General features: G+C 33.3%; 4 protein-coding genes across 5 annotated transcripts; 1 reads left to right on the top strand and 3 right to left on the bottom strand.

The window, feature by feature from the left end:
* The first annotated feature begins 1,545 nt into the window (after positions 1-1,545).
* Positions 1,546-2,942, top strand: LOC112786905 (large ribosomal subunit protein eL42). The gene is made up of 4 exons (XM_025830286.3): positions 1,546-1,857; positions 2,123-2,302; positions 2,525-2,599; positions 2,691-2,942. Exons 1-4 carry the CDS (start codon positions 1,855-1,857, stop codon positions 2,748-2,750), a joined length of 318 nt encoding a protein of 105 aa, XP_025686071.1. The 5' UTR covers positions 1,546-1,854; the 3' UTR covers positions 2,751-2,942.
* Positions 2,943-3,077: 135 nt separating this feature from the next.
* On the bottom strand, positions 3,078-6,046 carry LOC112786903 (putative clathrin assembly protein At1g03050). The gene is made up of 3 exons (XM_025830283.2): positions 5,462-6,046; positions 4,429-5,352; positions 3,078-4,343 (listed from the first exon to the last, which is right to left on the bottom strand). Exons 2-3 carry the CDS (start codon positions 5,258-5,260, stop codon positions 3,229-3,231), a joined length of 1,947 nt encoding a protein of 648 aa, XP_025686068.1. The 5' UTR covers positions 5,261-5,352; positions 5,462-6,046; the 3' UTR covers positions 3,078-3,228.
* Positions 6,047-6,806: 760 nt separating this feature from the next.
* Positions 6,807-9,467, bottom strand: LOC112785414 (peroxidase 43). The gene is made up of 4 exons (XM_072230920.1): positions 8,727-9,467; positions 7,957-8,385; positions 7,721-7,883; positions 6,807-7,292 (listed from the first exon to the last, which is right to left on the bottom strand). The coding sequence occupies exons 1-4, from the start codon at positions 9,417-9,419 to the stop codon at positions 6,865-6,867; spliced, it is 1,713 nt and encodes a 570-aa protein (XP_072087021.1). The 5' UTR covers positions 9,420-9,467; the 3' UTR covers positions 6,807-6,864.
* A 5,117-nt stretch (positions 9,468-14,584) lies between these two features.
* On the bottom strand, positions 14,585-17,066 carry LOC112786904 (uncharacterized). 2 transcript variants are annotated; one of them, XM_025830284.3, is made up of 2 exons: positions 15,394-17,066; positions 14,585-14,907 (listed from the first exon to the last, which is right to left on the bottom strand). In XM_025830284.3, the coding sequence occupies exon 1, from the start codon at positions 16,811-16,813 to the stop codon at positions 15,431-15,433; it is 1,383 nt and encodes a 460-aa protein (XP_025686069.1). In that variant the 5' UTR covers positions 16,814-17,066; the 3' UTR covers positions 14,585-14,907; positions 15,394-15,430. The 2 variants fall into 2 exon arrangements, with proteins under 2 accessions (XP_025686069.1, XP_025686070.1); XM_025830285.3 differs by having other exon boundaries at positions 14,585-14,900; positions 15,394-17,005.
* Between the last annotated feature and the right edge of the window lie 2,883 nt (positions 17,067-19,949).

Consider the following 19,949-nt stretch of genomic DNA (forward strand, 5'->3'; position numbering starts at 1 on the left):
GAATGCAAAAAAGTAGCAATTGGGTAAAAAATCACCTGGATACTGTATAGTATAATATCCTTGAGGGGAGAGGAGCAGTTCTGCGTTGCGAAGGCAGCGGAGTGTGCTTCACATATAAGATCACGTAAAGCTGCTGAAGATCACGAAATCCACGGTTGAATAATCAGAAAGTGATGAAATAAAGCATGAAGAAGAATGTGAGATCTCACCGCTATGTTCTTGAACTCCACTGCATATCCATCACCATATTTACCACCACGAACTCCACTACCACCACCACCGCCATAGCCTCGTTCACCACCATAGCAATGTTTAGTGGACTCCATGTGATGACCAAATCGGCACAGCGTTCTTGATTCCTAGGTGCGGCACCACATTGACGCCGCGTTCTTATCGCCGCTTACAGATCAAACAATGCTTTCATCATGATCTGCAGTTCTAGCCTCATAGCCATATGCTTCAAGATTCTCCTTTTCACTTCTGCATGCTTGACCATCTTCTTGTTCCATCCTAGATCCATATGCTAGACTGCTAGAGTGAGGAGTAGACAGAATTGAAAAATTGATTTATATTCAATTTTAGGTTCCAGATCAAAATTTAAATTTTGAAATTTCATCCTCCTTCATGAATCTTATTCGTATAAAAAGACAATGAGAAAAATAAAAAAAGAAAATACCATAGATGAAGCCAAGTCTCGCTGCATGTGCTCTCTGTGCCTGCCGCTCAGTTCTTTCTCGGATCTACTCTCTTCTTCCTCCTCTGTGTCCACCACCACCACATTCCACCACGAACATTGCAACCACCACCGCCAAGCCTCTTTCAGGAATTGCCAACTGCCATCACCGCCAGTTTGCTGCCAAATCCCATAATCATCACCATCGATCATCTCGGCAGTCTCACATAACGACACCGCAACACCATTCTTGTCCTCATTTGAAGCCTGGATGGTGGGTGGAAGAGACCCATCTCCACGGATTATAAATTAAAGGGGGGGGGGGATAAGGTAATGCATATGATGTATTTGTCTAAGAATTTAAAATTTGAAAAATAAGTAAACCTCTTTGTGTGTTTTACTTCTAGTTTAATGAGTAAAGGATAAAGACTTTCTGACTTAGAGAACGACTAATCATGTGAAATTTCTCTACACGCTACTTGCAGATAATCATTCTTGAGGCAAAGAAAGGGGAATATAGCATTAAAATTTGAATAAAAAGAAAGATTAATGAAATTGATATAAGGTGAAAAAATTGAAAAATAATTTAAAAACAGAGAAGATGATTAGATGAAATGAAGAACTAAAAGGGTGAAAAGAGAATAAATTTAAAATTTGAATTTAGCATGGCGTGTATATGAATGCCTATATGATAGAAATAGAAAGAACATCACATATAGCATAATATCATTGGAAGAGACCGTGTTGTAACTTGTAAGTAGCATGATGATGGTGTATAAATATACATGTCATGAACAGTAATACCCCATCTAAAGAGCTTGACACGCTGAAATTTCACTAATTTAAAAACTCTCTATTAGAAAGACAGTATTAGATTAGATTAGATTAGATATCAACAAACTCCTTCTAAAAAAGTAGTCAAGGGCTTTTTAGTAGTTTTCTTTTATAAAGTAGATCCATAGCTAAAATAAAAGAAATGGGTAAGACATGCTGTTGCCCAGTCTTGGGTGGGCCGTCAATTTTCTAAATAGAGACCAGATAAGCCCATCCCAGCCCTCCATTGTCCATCAAACCCTAATTCGGTTTAGCCATTAAAATAGCAGGGCATAGTCTTCTTTTCACTCATTTTCGCGGCGCACAGCACTCTCTCTGCACAATCCGATCCCACACACAGCGCCACCATGGTAAGCCTCTACTCCTCCACTGCTTCCTCTCTTTTCATTTTATTCACCAGTTATCCCCAAATTCCCTGAGATTACCCTTAACCCTGCATCACTGCTTTATTTATTTTTTATTCTTTTAAGATTGTTTTTATAGTCAATTATTATGTGTATTAGCCTTGGATAGGTGAATTAGATTTGAAATTCAGGAATCTGGCGGTATTAGATACTAGGTCAAGTTCGAAATGCTAAAGCTTGCACCTTTTGGTTCTTGTGGTTGGTTTCTTAGGTGAACGTTCCAAAGACAAAGAAGACCTACTGCAAGAGCAAGGAATGCAGGAAGCACACACTGCACAAGGTTACCCAATACAAGAAGGGTAAGGATAGCATTGCTGCTCAAGGAAAGCGTCGTTATGATCGCAAACAGTCCGGTTATGGTGGTCAGACTAAGCCCGTCTTCCACAAGAAGGTATCAATCTTTTTAACTTTTTCCATCATTTTTCATCGTAGTTTTCTTAATTTCTAGTTTTTTACTTATACTTAGGTCACACATTCAATGTAGAATTAAGTTAGATGTATTGATTTTATCTGCAACATGGTTATTCCGAACATTTCTATGTGATGTTCTATTCCTAGTGCATTGTTCAAGGTTTCTTCATTTAGTTATAAGTTTGTTTGTTTAATTGGATAGGCAAAAACCACCAAGAAGATTGTCCTGAGGCTGCAATGCCAGGGTTGCAAGCATGTGTCTCAACATCCAATTAAGGTTAGTATATGGCAGAACACATTATGTTTTGTTGTGTTTGAATAAATGGTTGATGTTTAGTTAATGGATGATTCATGTCTATGTTGTGCAGAGGTGCAAGCACTTTGAGATTGGTGGTGACAAGAAGGGAAAGGGAACCTCTCTGTTCTAGGCAGGAGTATTAGGATTTGCAGTTGTACTGTTTTTGAAGTATCTGAATGTTTTGTTTCTCTATGGATTTCTCCTAGTTATATTTTCATTTTGCAAGACCTTTTTTGTGAGGGAGATGTGAAAAGTGTTACTAATATTAGTGATCTCTTGTTTCCATTTTTTGAATGATTACAATATTCATCTTTTTATACTCCTTTTCAAGTGCCTGCCTTTCTATGCGATTATGCCTTTATCTAATTTAATTAAATGAGTGCCTAAATGAATGGATCCTGAACTAATCCACTACTGCATTAGTTAGTTATTTACTTATTTATTTGAAATCTCCAAATATGGAAACATCTGTTCTAATTATATTAGTACAATATATACATGCAACCAGCCACCAAATGTAGAAATAAAACATAAAACCCGCAAACAACTGTGCTAATCAGTACAATATTTACTACAGCAAAGAAGAAAGGTGAGGGAATTTGACCTACTTAACGTTGATAATTGCCATAATTCTGGGGATAACCTCCGAAATAAGGATTTTTATTATGTTGTTGATGCTGCTGCTTCAAGAATGCAGCTTGACCTTGGCTACGATCCATTTCAAATTGCTGCCACATTAATTGTTCTTCAAGCAACAACTTCTGTTTCTTCTCTATCTCCGACATTTGCACATAAGACGGTGGTGCCATAGATAGAGAGGCTGCAAAGGGATCTACACTGCCGGAACTCAAACCACTGCCAGATGTTGGTGGCGCTGGCAATGCTAGCACTGCAGGCCTTCCAGCTGAACCAAGTGCCACACTGCTAGCACTTCCACTCACCCCATAACCAGGTCCTTGCATTGATGTTGTCATTTCTGCTCGTTGGTACATGCCATTCAACACTAATGTGTCAAAGCCACCACCCAATGCAGGCTTCTGGTTCGATAAGTTGCTACCTGATTGGACCAATGCCGTCTCCCAATCTTCTGCTTCGTCGAATGCATGCCATGGAAGTGCTTGGGTTGCACCTGTTGCTGCTGGTAAAGCTCCATCAAACAAAGCCAAGGCCAGTTTGTCTCCCTGGTCTTCACAAGTTATGGTTTGGTCTCCTAAATTCAACAAATTAGCTTCCATTTGCACAGGTTTTTCTACTTCTGGCTCTTTCTTTGGCTCCTCTTTTGCCGGTGCCTCAGAAATGGATGCTTCTGGTGGTGGTAGTGCCTTAATTGCATTCATATCCTCTTCTGGTTCTGGTTCCGGTTCCTTGGCGGCTTTAACTTCATTCTTTTCTTGTTGGTTGTTCTGTGGCAAGACGAGCTTTCCTTTTATAAACTCTTCCATTATCTCTAGCTTCTTGGGCGTGATTTTTTCAATCTCAGGGTACTCAGAAAAACGTGCAATTCCGATATTCTTGCTCCAGATATAGAACACATCTAGCTCGTCGAATTGCTTTCCAACACGACAGAAGATGTCATATACCTTGCTACAATCCACTGCCTCCATTTCGGGGAAGCGATCAAGGAAGACACCCAATATTTCTGTTATATCATAATACAATTGGAAACTTTCCCTCACAATCGGATATAGAGCAACTATCACAATTCTGTGGTCCTTTGCTGCCCCTGGTACATTACATTAAGCAAACATTGATGAAGGAAAGCTTTTATATGAATTCGCCATATTCTTCAATCTGAAATATTTACAAACCTGTGGGACGACATGCTAAAAATCTCTCAAGCAGCAATTGTAAATGATGCATCTTGTAGTAAAGTTTATCCAGTGTCATGTCTTTAACTGGTGTAGATCTTACAACAACTTCTCTGTCCCTGTCCCTGTCCCTGTCCCTGTCCCTGTCCTTATCGATGTCTCTGTCTCTGTCTCTGCCTCTATCCCTGTCTCTTTCTCTTTCTCTTTCTCTGTCTCTGTCTATGTCTCTATCCCTGTAGACTCTTTCTCTGTCTCTGTCTCTGTCTCCATCGCTATCGCTTCCTCTTTCTCTATGCCTTTCAATGAACCTTTCTTTATACACATCATCATCAAAACCCAATTTGCCGTGCTTCCCACGGCGGCTTTGCATCTTGAAGTCAAGTCTTTCATCTAGATACAGGGCGTAGGTGCGCACAAATGCAGAGAAGTCCCATGAACCGGATCTTGAGTGGTCGCGAAAATCAGACATGTTGAGAAGGCGAGTCCCACGGCGAGTTGAGAAGAATATCTCCTGCTCATAGGCAGGATCACCCTCTGCTAGCAGCCTTTGAATCAACACAAGACTTTTCAAAGCCACCGTCCAACTTCTAGTCTTGCTCAGACGTCTTGAGATGGTATTCACACAAGCACTGATGAATACGCGAGAGTAACATGTTAAGCTCAGGATCTCCCTAAGGTACTTCTCTTCGGCCGGGTATTCGTTGTGCCTCGTCGCCTTCACGATTGCCACGTCAAGGTCGGCAAGCGAGGTGCTGCTTCCAACTTTGGCTAGGCCTATGCTTGTTGTATCCTTCACTGCCCCAATGGCTTTTCTGAATGAGCTTGGAGCCATGCTATTCTCTTTCTATCTTCTAAGCCTTCTTATTGTATCTGCTGATTTTGCTCCACTGATATAATCTTCAATATGTTCACAATTCCTGCTTCCTGCAATAATCATTTCTAACATGTTATATCAGATTCTTCAATATGAGCTTTTAGATTTGTCTAAGATAATATGAATGAATGCAAATGCAGAGAGTAAATGGGATGATACCTTCTTGGAAGCACCAGAGTACAATGATTAACCACAACTGCTTAAGAGAGAATTAGAGATCCAAAGCAATTGTAAAGTAAGAAAATCTTCTTGTTTAGAGGAAGAAAGAAAGAAAGATATTTGTTTCTAACTCTCTTTTGTTCTTCTTACAACGTCTCTCAAATTGGCTAAAACATTGCCCGTTTTTGTAGCACGAAAACAAGGGAATCAATTAAGATTTTATGATAAATTCACTGCTCAACATTAGAAAGCTTTTAAACATTCTTGGTTATTCTATTTTTAGTAGGGAGGGTTATTTAGTTTGCATATTCTCGCCACCTTTGACCGTTTCAATGTTAATGTAACCATCTTAAAGTTTAACAATTCGATACTAATCTAACAACCCAAGGTATATCATCTTAACAGTTAAATACATGCAATGCAATGCACCTGTTATAAAATTGAGAATCTCTTTGATTAATTGGTTAATTCCTTGCATCTTGAGGAGCATTGGTTTTGGGACAGCTTGGAGTTAGCTTAGTCAGTGCCAATTCCTCGGAAAATAAACTTAATCAGATATATGTTTGTGATGGGTTTTGTTTAAAGAGATAACTATTTTAGTTTTCATTCTTAAAGTTGTTTTTATATAATCTTATTTTGGTATATTGTTATAACCAGGAACGGACATAGTTGAGAAGGAGGGGCGGCACTTGTCCCCACTACAAGTTTGAAAACAAACTAATAAATACATATAGATCAATATATTTTGCTTATTATTATATCATCTTTGTTCCCATTAAAATTTATGTTAAAAGAAACTTTATATTATTAAATTTAACATGAAACCATATTTATCTTATTATAAGTATCAAAACTAAAAATATAAATAAACAAATTCAACATTAATAAACATTAATAAATATATTTTTTAAAACTAACCAAGTAACTAATTACTAAGTTGAAACTTAATTTTCTAAATATAAAGTGAAATTATTAGTTTTTTCCTTCAAAAATTGGTTGAGAAAAGAAAGAATGTTATCTATTTATTAATTAATATTTTTTAAGTTGACAATATATTAAAATATAATATTTAATTATTAAAAAACTAGAAAAAACTATTCCAATTAATTTTTTATTATTTTAATTAATATATCTTTCAGTTTTTATATATAGATCTAGTGTTTTTTTTTTTTGGATTCTTATATATATATGATTGTCATTTCAAAATATAAATATATCAATGTTTAACAAAATTTATTTTAGTATACTTTTGCGTCCATAACTAGAATTTTTTGGATTCGCCACCAATCATAACACCAATATTCTATAACAATAACAATAGAATTAGGTAATTAAAAATAAAGACTAGTAGAAGGCATAGATTGATACATATAAATTAGAAGAACTTATAATGTAGTTTGAATTCATGAATTGAATCTTGAGCAAACTCGCCTAACCTCTCCAAGAAAACCAGTCTTGACACCAACTTGGCCCATTTTCACAATAGACTCAACAAAATCAGCTTCAAAAGAAGGTCCAAAAATTGGATTAAGGGGACTAAAGTAGGAATCCATAACACTCTTGGTGAATATATCATCATTAAGCCTAGCATCAGATTCTAAGACAGCAAAACCTTCCCTTATGTTCTTGAGAATGTGTTTGTCAAATTCCGTCCCACCGCCTTCATCGATGGCGAGGCGAGCGTTAACATCGCCGTTTTGAGGGCACCTAGCCTTCAGCCTTGGGAGGAAGTTTGGGTTGATAGCTGGGTCTGTTCCCACACCACCCGGGAAGAAGTTGTATAGCCTTTTTGTCATGAAGAAGCATGCTGTTGTTCCAATTGTATGTGCAGCTGTAAATAATAATAATAATAATAATAATAATAATAATAATAATAATAATAATATTATGAATCTTGCTAAGGAGCCAATAGAGTAATTTTTTAAACATTCCCGCTCTAATATCATATCATGATACCACTCATGCCAAAAACTTCAACTGATGGAAAAAGGTAATACTAATGGTTATATCTCTAATACTCCATAAACCTCCATTGTACACATTGTACAAGTATTTCATTGGCTCCTCATACTTTCCCTAAATTTAACCTCCTAAATTTACGATCAAATTAGTTCGTTATATATTTGTGTATACACGTGGCAATTTGGCCTATTCCATAGTTTAATTAGCTAACAAGTTCATATTACTTTACTTCCTCAACAACCACCATCTCATCCACCATGCATGACAAGGAGGGAGGGAGAGAGAGAGAGAGAGTACCAGAGAGAAGAACAAGGTCTTTGTGGGTGAGACCCTTGTTGAGGAACTTGGCCTTGAGTATCTGAATAGAATCAGTAACTTGAGGCATTTCATCTGCAAGGCTAAAATTGGAAACGAAACCATCTCTGCGTCCAGTTGGAACTTGATATATTGGTCCATTGGTCTATTAAAATAATTGAATGAATAAGAAGCATACATAACATGCATGAGTAAGCAGTAAGCGGAAGGTTTGTTACCAGAGCAATGGCGTCTCTGGCAGCCAAAGCGAGAATGTCAGCACAAGAAACAAGGGCAGGGCAAGAAGCTTCCAATTGAGCCTTGGCTCTCTGAATGACCTCAAAGCCTCTGAGGCCTTGATGAGCAAATGCAAGCTTCTCCGGCTGTGATGACACGTCGATGAGAATGGAAGCGTCGCATCCCTCAACAAAGCAGTCATGGAAGTGAAGCCTGAGCAAGGCCGCCCCCATGTTGGGGTCAGAGGCAACGGCGTCTCTCACTACGCCATGGACAATGGACTCAGCTTCAGGACACGTGTTTCTGTAGAAACCCACTTGAAGAATAAACTGACCCTCACAACAACTTGTCAACACCATTAGCAACCACAACAACTCCCATACAACCACCCCCATACCTCTTCCTATCACTTTGCAACTTCCTGCTGACACCTCTTAACTTTCATGTCACCAACGTGTCAAATACAAATACCATTCCTCGCTGCACGCACTTCAACTCTCTATTAATATACTCATACTCATCCTAACATTTTTGGTCAATACTTATATTTATGTGAAATAATACTTATGCTTAATTTTGTATAAAATTAATAGTTGAGCCTACTAAACATATTTGTTCTAAATTATTATCTAACAGTTTTCGATTATTTATTAACTTCGTGACTAAGAATTTAAAAAACATCACACTTACAAGTGATTGGAGAAAGCAAAAAAGTTTGATGAGTAAATTGAGAAAATTACATCACATAGTTAATAATAATAATAAGTGATCAGAATTGCAAACCGGTAAAAGCAAACAATTTGGTTAAGGCAAAAGTAATAGCCATAGCCATCCATCCACCAAGAAGAAGCCTAGCACAAGACCTAAGCATTGGTGTGTTTCCAAGGACAGAGCCAATCCAACCAAACACAAACAAAGAGAGAGTAGCCACCGCCAAAACCACCATAATCCTTGTACGGTAGTCTCTAATAAACGCTGCTCCCACCAAAGGAGGCACCGCACCTAAACAATAACACGATGCAGATGCCAATGCAGCTTGCAATGGATTAGGTAACGCTTTCTTAACCATTTGCACGTCTTGAGAAATTGTTTTGTTCTTGATTTGAGCAACTTCGACTTCATACTGTGTGTACACAGAAACAAACTCACCTATTGCCATGCTACAACCTCCTGCAACTGATCCTGCAAAACCAGCAAGAAGCATTGCTTTTGCGTCGGTTCGAACCGCTCCCACTCCCATCATTAACGAAGCCACTGATACTAATCCGTCCGTGGCTCCCATTACACCCGCACGAAGCCACTGTGCTCTTTGCGAGTAGTCAATCTTCTTTTCTTCTTCTTCTTCTTCTTTTTCTTCACTCATCATTTGTTGTCCCTTCTCGTCTTTGTTGTTGATTGCAACAACTAAAACTCCACCATTGTTATGGTTGGTTGAAACCATATCAGAGGGTACAAATGCAGCCATCGCACAGGTTAGTGAAGGAGATTTTGAAATGAGATATCTCAGAATATATAGATTCTTTTCAATTCTTGATTGTTACTTTTGCCTAAAATAATTTATTAATACAAAAATATGATGCCGGAAATCAGCACACAGATACAGCTTACCCTGTTTTATAATTCAAGCATGCTATTAAATATTCATATTCGTATAAATTACGTATTAAAATATAAAATATATAAAATAACACATATATATTTTTTGTTTATAATTATAAAGTTAATTTTACAGATTTTTAAAATTTGAAAATTAAAGTGCACATCACGTAATTAAATTAGAAATATATAAAGTATAGGAAGATGTTCACGTATGCCGATATCCTTTTTGAAATATGATATTCCAACAACATTAACCATTTAGATATAATAATAAAAAAAATATAAGGTCCAGATTAGGCGAATGAAACACGGATGAACATGAAGACTGGATGGTGCATGTAGACATGTAACCGTTTTTTCCTTTAACAAGTTTTGTACATTGAAGTTGTCAGTTTGTCCTCGTAGACAAATTTTAAAAGCCATTTTTTCTAGCCGCCATATGTGATATGTCTTGGCTGAGCTGCACTAAATGGCGTTATTTTTCTTCTTTTTTTTTAACGAGTCTCACAAAATAATCATGCAATGTATATAAAAAAAATTCAGTTATTGTGTATAAAAATATTATTTAATTTTCATAAAATTTTTCATTATAGTACTATAAAATAGTTTAATTATTTATTTATTATTTTATTATTCTATTATGTTAAGTTTAATTATTTTAATAGTTAATTATTTAATTAAAAATATGTAAATTAATATGTATAAACAAAGACAAAATCTTGTATAAAGTAAAAGGGACAACGCTCCCTCTTAATTTTTTTTAACAAATTATGTATAAATTTTTATTTAACTCTTTTTTTATAAAATTAATTTTTAGTTTTTTTTTCAAAATATAACATAACTCCGTTCCTATGTATTACCTTAATACATTGTAATTATCTTAATATTTAATTTTTTATATGCACATAATATTTTTAACTTACAAATATATTTAATTTATAATGAGCTTAAACATTCATTTAAAATTTGATAGAAAATAATGGTAAGTTCTTAATTTTGTTTGTAATTAAAATTATGTATGTTATATTTTGTAAAACCTAAAAAGTTATTTTAGTAGGAATTTTGAATATTAATCAAAAATAGAGTAAAGTTGATAGACTTTATAAGAAATAAAATATTTTAAATTAAGTACAATAGGGGTTCTTCTTTTAATGATTAATGAGTATATCTAAAAGTTTAATTTGATATCATCAATATGATTGCATAATCAATCATATTTTTAAATTTTAAGGTTTATGAATGGTATTTTTCTAATTAATTTATGATTAAAAAAAAACAAATTTGATTAAATACAGTTAGTTTAGTCAATGATGTATGTAGTATTATTTATTATCACAAAATTATTGATTTTTTATTTACCAAAATTATTATATAAATTATTCATGGTTACATAGATAGGATAGAATATAACTATCATAAAAAAAAAAATGAATAGAACAAGTCATGGATTATGCAATAATAGTTAGGATTTAAATATTATACTATCATATTTCATAAAAAAAAGAGAGTAATAAATACCCATTATATGAGATTATGAGTGAATATATATATATATATATATATACCTCAATTGCTAATTAAAATAAAAATATCACATATTTGTATTTTTTTTAATTCTATTCTAATTAAATATGAAATCTATGTCTATTTTATACTTAATATAATTGAAAGCACCTTTTTCTTCTTTTAACTTTGTATTTTTTTGCTTTGTATTACTCATAATAAGAATCACACGACTAATTTTATAAAAATTGATTGTAATAACCAATAGTTAATGGCAAATTAATAACCTCATAATGTTATGCTAATTTGTCACTTACATATAGCAGTACTAAACTCAGGTATTACTAATAGTTCAATTTGTCATGTTATATGATATTAATATTTTTAGAGGTATAACTAAAATAACTGTCAAAGATAAAACTAAAATATATTTAAAACATCAGAGATATTATTATAAAACTAAACTAAATGTATGTGTTACAATATGTTATGACTATAATACAAAAAGACAACAAAAAAAAATATTTTTCAAAATTAAAATAACTAGTTTTAAAGAGCACATAATAAAAGTATTTGAAAGTAAAAAAATTCACTACTAATTCTTTTTTACAGAAAAATAAGAAAAAACTTTTAATTTACGAAAAAAAAAAATCTTTGATAGAGTTCATATTTAAGAGTCTAATTATATATAAAAAAGAGTTGAAATTTGATTCAACTATATTCTTAAGATTTGATATTTTATTAGTCCTTATAATTTTATCAAATTTATAATTAGGTTACTAAATTTTTTTCTTTTAATTGAATTTTTATATTATTTTATATTTTGTAATTCAATCCTTTCCAGTATAAGAATGCTAGAGTTAATGAAATATTTTTATACAAATTGAATGTACCCACAATTAAAAATTTAATTAGAACTTTGACCAGAAATTTTTTAGAGGAAATATTTCGTTGATTTTAATATTTTTGACACAAAAAGACTTAATTATAAAATTAAAGGTAGTGTAGGAACATGATTGAAAAAAAATATATAAATCTAATTACAAATTTGATAAAATTACAAAGACTAACAGAATAATTAAACATATTCTTAATATATTTATTATAAGATGATTACCTAAAAAAATTATAAAAATAATTATAATTTAAATAATATTTATTTTTTCCAAATTAAATAAAAGACTGCATTTACAAAAGAATTAAAAGAAAAATTGTTCACAATTATTATTTTTATTGATTAATTAATTAATTAAATAGAATTTGTTCACGATTAACCAATAGTAATAACAATAATGATGACCACAACAACAATTATAGTAACAATTATAATAGCAATAGATAATGGCAGTGATAGAATAATAGTAATGATGATGAAAAATTATAAATAAATCAATGAAAAAAAAAGTTTATAAAAAAATAAATTCAGTTCGACAAATGTATGTGTTTTCATATTTTTAAATTTAACAAGTAAACCAAAAGTAATGTAATTTTTTTATACAATATTATATTAAAAAATAGAGAGAATTAAATAGAAATTAAAGAGAATTTAATAGAAATTTTTAAAATTAGACAAGTATTTAAAAAATTGTGTTACTGGGCACAAAAAGGGTTAGAGTCCAAGCTCCCAAAGTTACTCTACCAGTACCCTTTAAGAAGCCACACACCTTTTGTGCATTTATAGCTGGTCATTAATGTCATTCCATATTCATTTTCAAGGTTATATTTGACTTTTTGTTTTTCACTAACAAACAAAATTTAACAGGGCTACTTGATCGTACGCTGAATTTCATGTTCCGCACTTTTCGACCGGTATATGGGATAACTTTCCTAAAGTATAACATAATATTATAATTAACCATTAAATTATAGGAATGCCTCTTCGGAGAATTGAAATTCTCCTATTGCCTTCTCTCCTCCAATTTATGTTACATCATTTGTCATTTTTAAGAGCAGAGTGGCAGCAACTATAATTAAGCTATATGTAAAAAACCGTACCATCGGTTCTATGCTAACCTTTCATCATTATAAAAAATTATATGGAGAGAATGCCAGCTTTTGAATGTACTTATTTTTGCTTCAAAAGGTCATCATTTCTCTCTCTTTTTCTCCAATTAGAAAACTACTTTTAACGAATAGTGTTGTTCTTGATTTCGTGTCTTCTTATCGCTCATAAATGGAATTCAAATTCAGGTTTCCCCCCATCTTGGTGGCATATAATCACAGTATCTAAGCAAAGAGAGTTGACATAAATTAATTAACTTCATATTCACATTATTACTGGTAACAATATCAACATTCTATTTTTGTTTGTCAACATGCATATTGTTGCCGTCCTCCATTCTCTTGTTCGTTTTTATTAACAAATTTTACGATTTTTTAATAGTTTTCTAAAAAGTAAAATAAAAGAAATATGCAGCGTATACATAACTACATATTGTCCAATATTAAGAAATTACTTGTCAAACTGGCTTGCTCGTGTCATTAAATAAGAAAAACCCTAGAAAACTATTAGAATTTATTGTTTTTAGTCATAATTTTTAGTTATTAACTCAATTATTTTAGTTTAATAATTAAACAACATATTTTAACTCACATTTTTAAATATTGATGACTAATTAATGAAAACAATAAATTCTAATAGTCATTTAACATGTCCCAATGCCTACGGACACAATGCGGAATTATTTAAATTCGTAAGAGTTTCTCTTTGGGTGTCAATGTTAATTTCTTGTATCCGACTTTAATTAGAAGATTATTGCAATTTTGTTTATAATAATGAATATCCAGATGTCGATTGCCAAGATATAATACTGAGAAAACGTACTTATTTTCCCCATGCACTATTACTAGTTCATTTCCTGGGGTTTCATCACTATTATCATTATAGTACTCAAGCGACTTTGGGAAAATAATAATCGCTTGCATATGAATGATTATTCATATTTAGCGGTATGGGATGATCTTGGAGGGGTCATGGACATGTCCACATTGAAAATGGAAGCTTACTACAACAAAGTTCAGCACTTATAACATCATAAATTGCACTTTCAGTAATAGAGTGTGCAGTGTGGTAACATATGTAAAACAATTAAACAAACAGCTGTATCATATGTCCGGGCATCATAAAAATGTTTGGTTAAGAGGTAAAAATAGGGTAGAAACCTATTTCATGAGTAAATTACACAAGAAAGTAATTCATAAAAACTTGTACCTCATTTTCACTCCAACCAAACACTTCACAAATGTAGAAAAGTAATAAACCATAAGACCTCCCAAGATATACTTATTACTTAACCATTCACTTTTTAAGGCAAGTGAATTGATTATTATCCAAGCCTTGAAATAGAAACTTGACAAACCCTTGGCCTTTAAAGAAAAGGACCTACATGATTCCACACATCGCTGCATAGGATAAGAAGCTACACATACGGGGCCAAGCAACTCCACAAACTTAACCAATCTATTCAGTCGGACCAATGATCTAAAGCAACTGCTAGAAATCTGAATAATGTAATAAGCAAATCAGGATACTCAAAATTTGGATTCAATAACTAATTTCCCGGGTATTCATTTTACAATTTTCTAAGAACTCAAAAATCAGGCCCTATCATGACCAAACCAATTAGAGCCATTGAATGTAGCACGACTGCACTCTATTCCTATTTGAATGAAAACTTTCTAAAGTTGAAACTTGAAAACCATACCATCTTACAACAACAAACAGACTACAGAACTACCAAAAAATTCCCAGCCACCATTGTTAAGGTACTCAGTCAAAATGACATGATTTTCAGAATATTGCATTCGTCTCCAGTCTGTGACTCTTGTCCAACTAATTTCCCACCTGTACACTATAGGTCATTGAGAATTCAGGGTAAAGTCAGCAAAATTAGGCACAGAATCTAAACAAGCAAAAATAACAGTGGAAGACTTGACCGATCATACAGGTACAATCAAACTTCCATATGGAGGACAAACATAAACTTGAGAAATTCTCTTATGAAATTGGTAGCCTCAAATGTTACAACTATGTATGAAAAATGAACTTCCAAATGTGAAGTTATAAAAACTGCTGCATTGCCTAATCAAAGAAATTCTTAAGAACACTAAGGTTATTGATGATCTTTTATCCACTCCACAGCCATTAATTCTTGAATTAACCAAATATCCCGTATCCCCCCCCCCCCCCCCCCCCCCCAACAAAAAAAAAAAAAAAAAAAAAAAAAAAAACAGCCACAGCTTAAAAAGCAAAAGCAGAAGAGCAAATACAAGACAACACACAAAAACAACAAATTAACTATTAACCATAAACAGGGAGAAGAAAAGATTCACTTCACCTGTTCCCTTAACTTCCAGGAAGGTGCTTTGAAATATTCACTTTTGCAAGCAGATGCGTGCTTGCAAAGGAGCATAAGACCGAAATGAAGCATTGTATATTGTTCTCAATTCCCCAGAACAATTGGATCGAAGCCCAACAGCAGCGTCATGACTCTCAAGATAAGCCTTATTATTATTGGGTTTACTTTCTATATTTGGTTTTAACCTACACCTTCTCCTCATATACTTCAAGAAATAGCGATCAGGCTTTCCATTACATCTTTCATCCCCACACAATGCAGGATCTGCTTGCTTGCGATCAGATTCTAACCCACTGTCTTCTCCTCCATGGCTTATCAACCGAAAAGAACAACTTCCCTCACCTTCATTCAAGACCTCATCCTCAATCTCTTCAGCATTGATTTCAGCTGTGCGTCCACCATCATTTGCACAAGTTTTCATGTCACTTGTGCCAATGCAGCGACGATTCAGGTCATTTGAAGAACCACCATCCAAAGATCCTACAGAAATAGAAGGTTCATAACCACTAGCATCCCATGAATCCAATCTCTTCAACGATGAATCAAGACTTGAATCCCATATCTTGGGAGTATCCAAGCAACTTGTATTCAATAAGCATTGTCTCTTTGAAGTCTTCGATGAGCTATTCAAATGCAACTCAGACGTCATCACTGAACCATCAACAAACTTTACATCATCAACCTTAAGACCACTCTCTTCTCTGTTCGGTACCAAGCTCAAAGCATTATTTGCCACTTCAACAGCCCTTCTAGCCACCACAGATTTCTTTACCGCCTCCTCTCTGGCCTTAGCAGCTGCATCATCCTTCTTTTCCATATCATGATTTGCATCCTTAACCACATCCTCCATAGATCTCACCAAATCCCCACCTCTCAAAACCCTTGAATTAGAATTCACCTTCTCTACTATAACCCTACCCTTTCTCTTGATCACTCCACCCTTAACCTTTCTTCTACTTCTAGAAATTGCCACTGGTTTGGGAATCCAACAATCCACACAAACAGAAAATTCAGAACCTATACAGGAATAAGACCATGGTGCAGCATTCCTGTATTTCAAGAAACAGTTCTGGTGCACTGAATGCCGACATTGAATGCAACGAAACGAATCGGAAGAAGCTTCAGAGAAACAATATGTGCAAATTCGAGAAGATTCAACAGAAGAAAAGCACTTGCTGCAAAGAAGAACAACACGCCATTCGCTATAAAGGGTTCTGAGTCCATTCTTACCGGTGCAAACGTCGAACTTGAATCCGCACGCATGGCATTCGGTCAAGTTCGGCAAATCCCTAGTTTTCTTCTGCGATGAACACTCCATAACGTGATTTGAAGGGATTTCCCGTGTCTTGGGGGGTTTCCAGAGCGGCTTTGTTCGCTTCTCCAGTTGGAGGGGCTCCATCACCGGCGAAACTCCGGTGAGGTTGACTTTTTCGAGAGGGAAATTCTTAGGGTTTTGGCAATTAGGAGATTAGGGATTTGGGATTATTATCCCTAACGTGAATCATTGCTGAACGTTCAAAGTTCACGCGCTGTTATCTGCGAGTGAAACTTTTCATCTTCGAGCATCTACTAAAGAAATGGTTAAATCTTCAATAATTGATCCTTGTATTCATCTCGCACAATTTGGTAATAATCGTGTGCATAATTAAAATATGCTAGAAAGTTAGTTGCAATCAATTTTAACCAAAGTTGATAGTTAAAAATAAATAGATAAAAATTTAATCAAATTAATTAAATTATTTAACGAATTTTTAATTATTAATTTTATATAAAATTAACTGTATTTAAATTTTTATTTTAAAATATATATTAAAAATTAATTAAATAACGTATATAAATATATTATAATTGATTTAATAAGTGGCCAATGAGTAATAGCTCAAATGGCATAGTCTCTCCATACTCAATTAAGAGGTTGTAGATTCGAGTTTCCTATTTTTAGTAAAAAAAAAAAAAATTGATTTAATAAGTGATTTAGTATTGTAATGTGTGTCATAATGGTCACTTCAGCATAATATATATTGTTGATTGATTTATCATTATACTAAATCATGAAATGACACGAATTACTAATAGTTTATGTCGTGGAATCATATTAGTACATATTTAATGAAAAATTAGTTATGAATTAAATGATATATTTTTGTCAATTTTAAAAATATGACCGGTATAATTAAAATTTTGAAAACGATTTTAATGTATAATGAAAATTACTTTATTACTTAACTCTATAGATAGAGTAAATGATCATTTTTTCCTATCAAAGATTTAATTATTGACCAAATTAATCATAAAAAAAATTAAATTAATGTTATAATTATAAAAGATTAATATCGTTTGATAAAAATATCCAATTGTTGAATTTAAAATTAATTCCGTTTAAAATTTTATAAAATTTCTAAAATACCCTTTTCATCTTCACTTTTCAACTTCTGGATCATAAAAATAACACATTTTTTGCTTCACCGCCGTCCGCCGCGAATGGCAACGAGTTCCCACCACCAATATCCATGACAGATCTTTATTTTTTAGTTTCCAGTGAAATGGAGATATTGTTTTGTTTCTTCATTTTCAGTGACATTGAATCAGGACTCTCTTGTTCCTCTTTACTTTTGCTGCTTTGTTTGTTAGAAGATATTATCCTGCTCGCTACTCACCTTGTTAGCCTTTAAAATGAGCGAAGCTCCTTGATTTATTAGCCACCAAACTTGGTGAACACCCATCGGCGGTCGGCGCTGCCACCAGTACAGCTGGCAAGGCATCAACTTTGCCATTGTTGCCGGCAATTTGAGCGTCGTTAGCAGTGTGGCATTCTCTACGATCAACAGTGGTTTCTGGAGTATACAATTTTTTAGAATCTTCTGCTGTTGTTACCGGTTTTTTCGATGCATTACCACCACCCCTATTGTCACCCTTTTGGTGTTTAGAAGAAGAATGGTGTTTATTATAAGAAGAAAAAGAAGGAGGTCGTTTTGTGAAAAAACGAGGGAGGTAAAGTGAGGGATTAGAGTCGTTATTATTAGAGTTGTATGATGAATTTAATTAAGTTAAAAGATTGGAATGGAGAAGATGATAAAATGGTATTTTGGGATTTTTATATCATTTTTAACAAAATTTATTTTAAATTTAATGACAGAATATTTTTGTCAAACGATACTAATCTTTTATAAATAGAATATTAATAGCTATTTACTCCTATTAATAGTAATTTAATACTAATTTTTTCGTAATTAATTTTATCAGCAGTTAAATGTTTGATGATTAAAAATAACTATTTATCCCTATAAATAATATTTTTATTTGACAATTACTACTAATTAGTGTCTTCTGTATGTCATTTGAATTTTAATTTAGATAATTGTTCTCTATTAACATTCTCTATCCCAAACATTTTAATATTTTATAGAGCAATAATTCTTAATTTTATTATCTTTAAATAAATTTAAATCTTGAGTTATTATTTTATCTAAATTTAGAGAAAAAAAATGAGTTTGATTCACTTAATTAACTCAATGAAATATAATTAATTCAATTATGATATTTATTAGATAATCATATTTAATAAAATAAAATCCAATAAAATTTAATCTCAAACATAATAAATATCAAATTCAGAATTATTCAACTTAAATTAATCAAATTATTCAATTAAGTCACTACAAAAAAAAGAATTTAAAATGGTATTTACATTACGACAGTTCTTTAAAACTGCCGTAATGTTCGAGTAATATGGCATTTTATGATGGTGCCATAATTAATGAGCATAAAATGGTAGCATTCCGGGATTTTGGCGGTTAAAACTAGGGCTGGAAGTGAGTCAAGCCAGCTCATAAGCCAGCTCGAGCTCGACTCGTTAACAGCTCGATAAGCTAAGCTCGTGAGCTGGTGAGCCAAACTTGAGCCTGAAATTGAGCTCATAAATTAAATGAGCCGAGCTTGAGCTTGGATAAGCTCAACTCATTAGCTCGTGAGCTGGCTCGATTATATATATATATATATATATAACAATCTTAATTATTTAATATTTATATTTATTTTTTACATATAATTTTAATATAGGACATAAATAAAAAAATGATAATTTATTGATAGATAAACAATATATAAAATTTATCTTTTCAAATATTTTTAAAAATATATGTTATAATTTATTGATATAAAATTATAGATTATGTATCTATGTTTCTCTTATTTGAGCCAGCTCGTGAGCTCGAGCCAGCTCGTGAGCTTTTGGTGAGCCGAGCTTGAGCTTAAGAAATAAGCTCGATTGTTAATGAGTCGAGCCGTGAGCCAAGCTCAATTTTCGTGAGCCGAGCTTGAGCTTGGTCTAGCTCGGCTCAGCTCGGCTCACTTCCAGCCCTAGTTAAAACCACCATTATCGGAGCACATCTTTAAAAACTTAAAATTAGAAAGGGCCTAAACTTTTGACTTTTGAGATTTTATTTTCTTAATATGTAGGTGGCATTCCTAGCATAAGATGGTCTGGTGTAGATGGGGAGGATAATGTTCTCGTGATGGATTTGCTTGGGCCTGGT

The sequence above is a fragment of the Arachis hypogaea genome, chromosome 20, assembly GCF_003086295.3.
Source record: "Arachis hypogaea cultivar Tifrunner chromosome 20, arahy.Tifrunner.gnm2.J5K5, whole genome shotgun sequence".
NCBI lineage: Eukaryota > Viridiplantae > Streptophyta > Magnoliopsida > Fabales > Fabaceae > Arachis > Arachis hypogaea.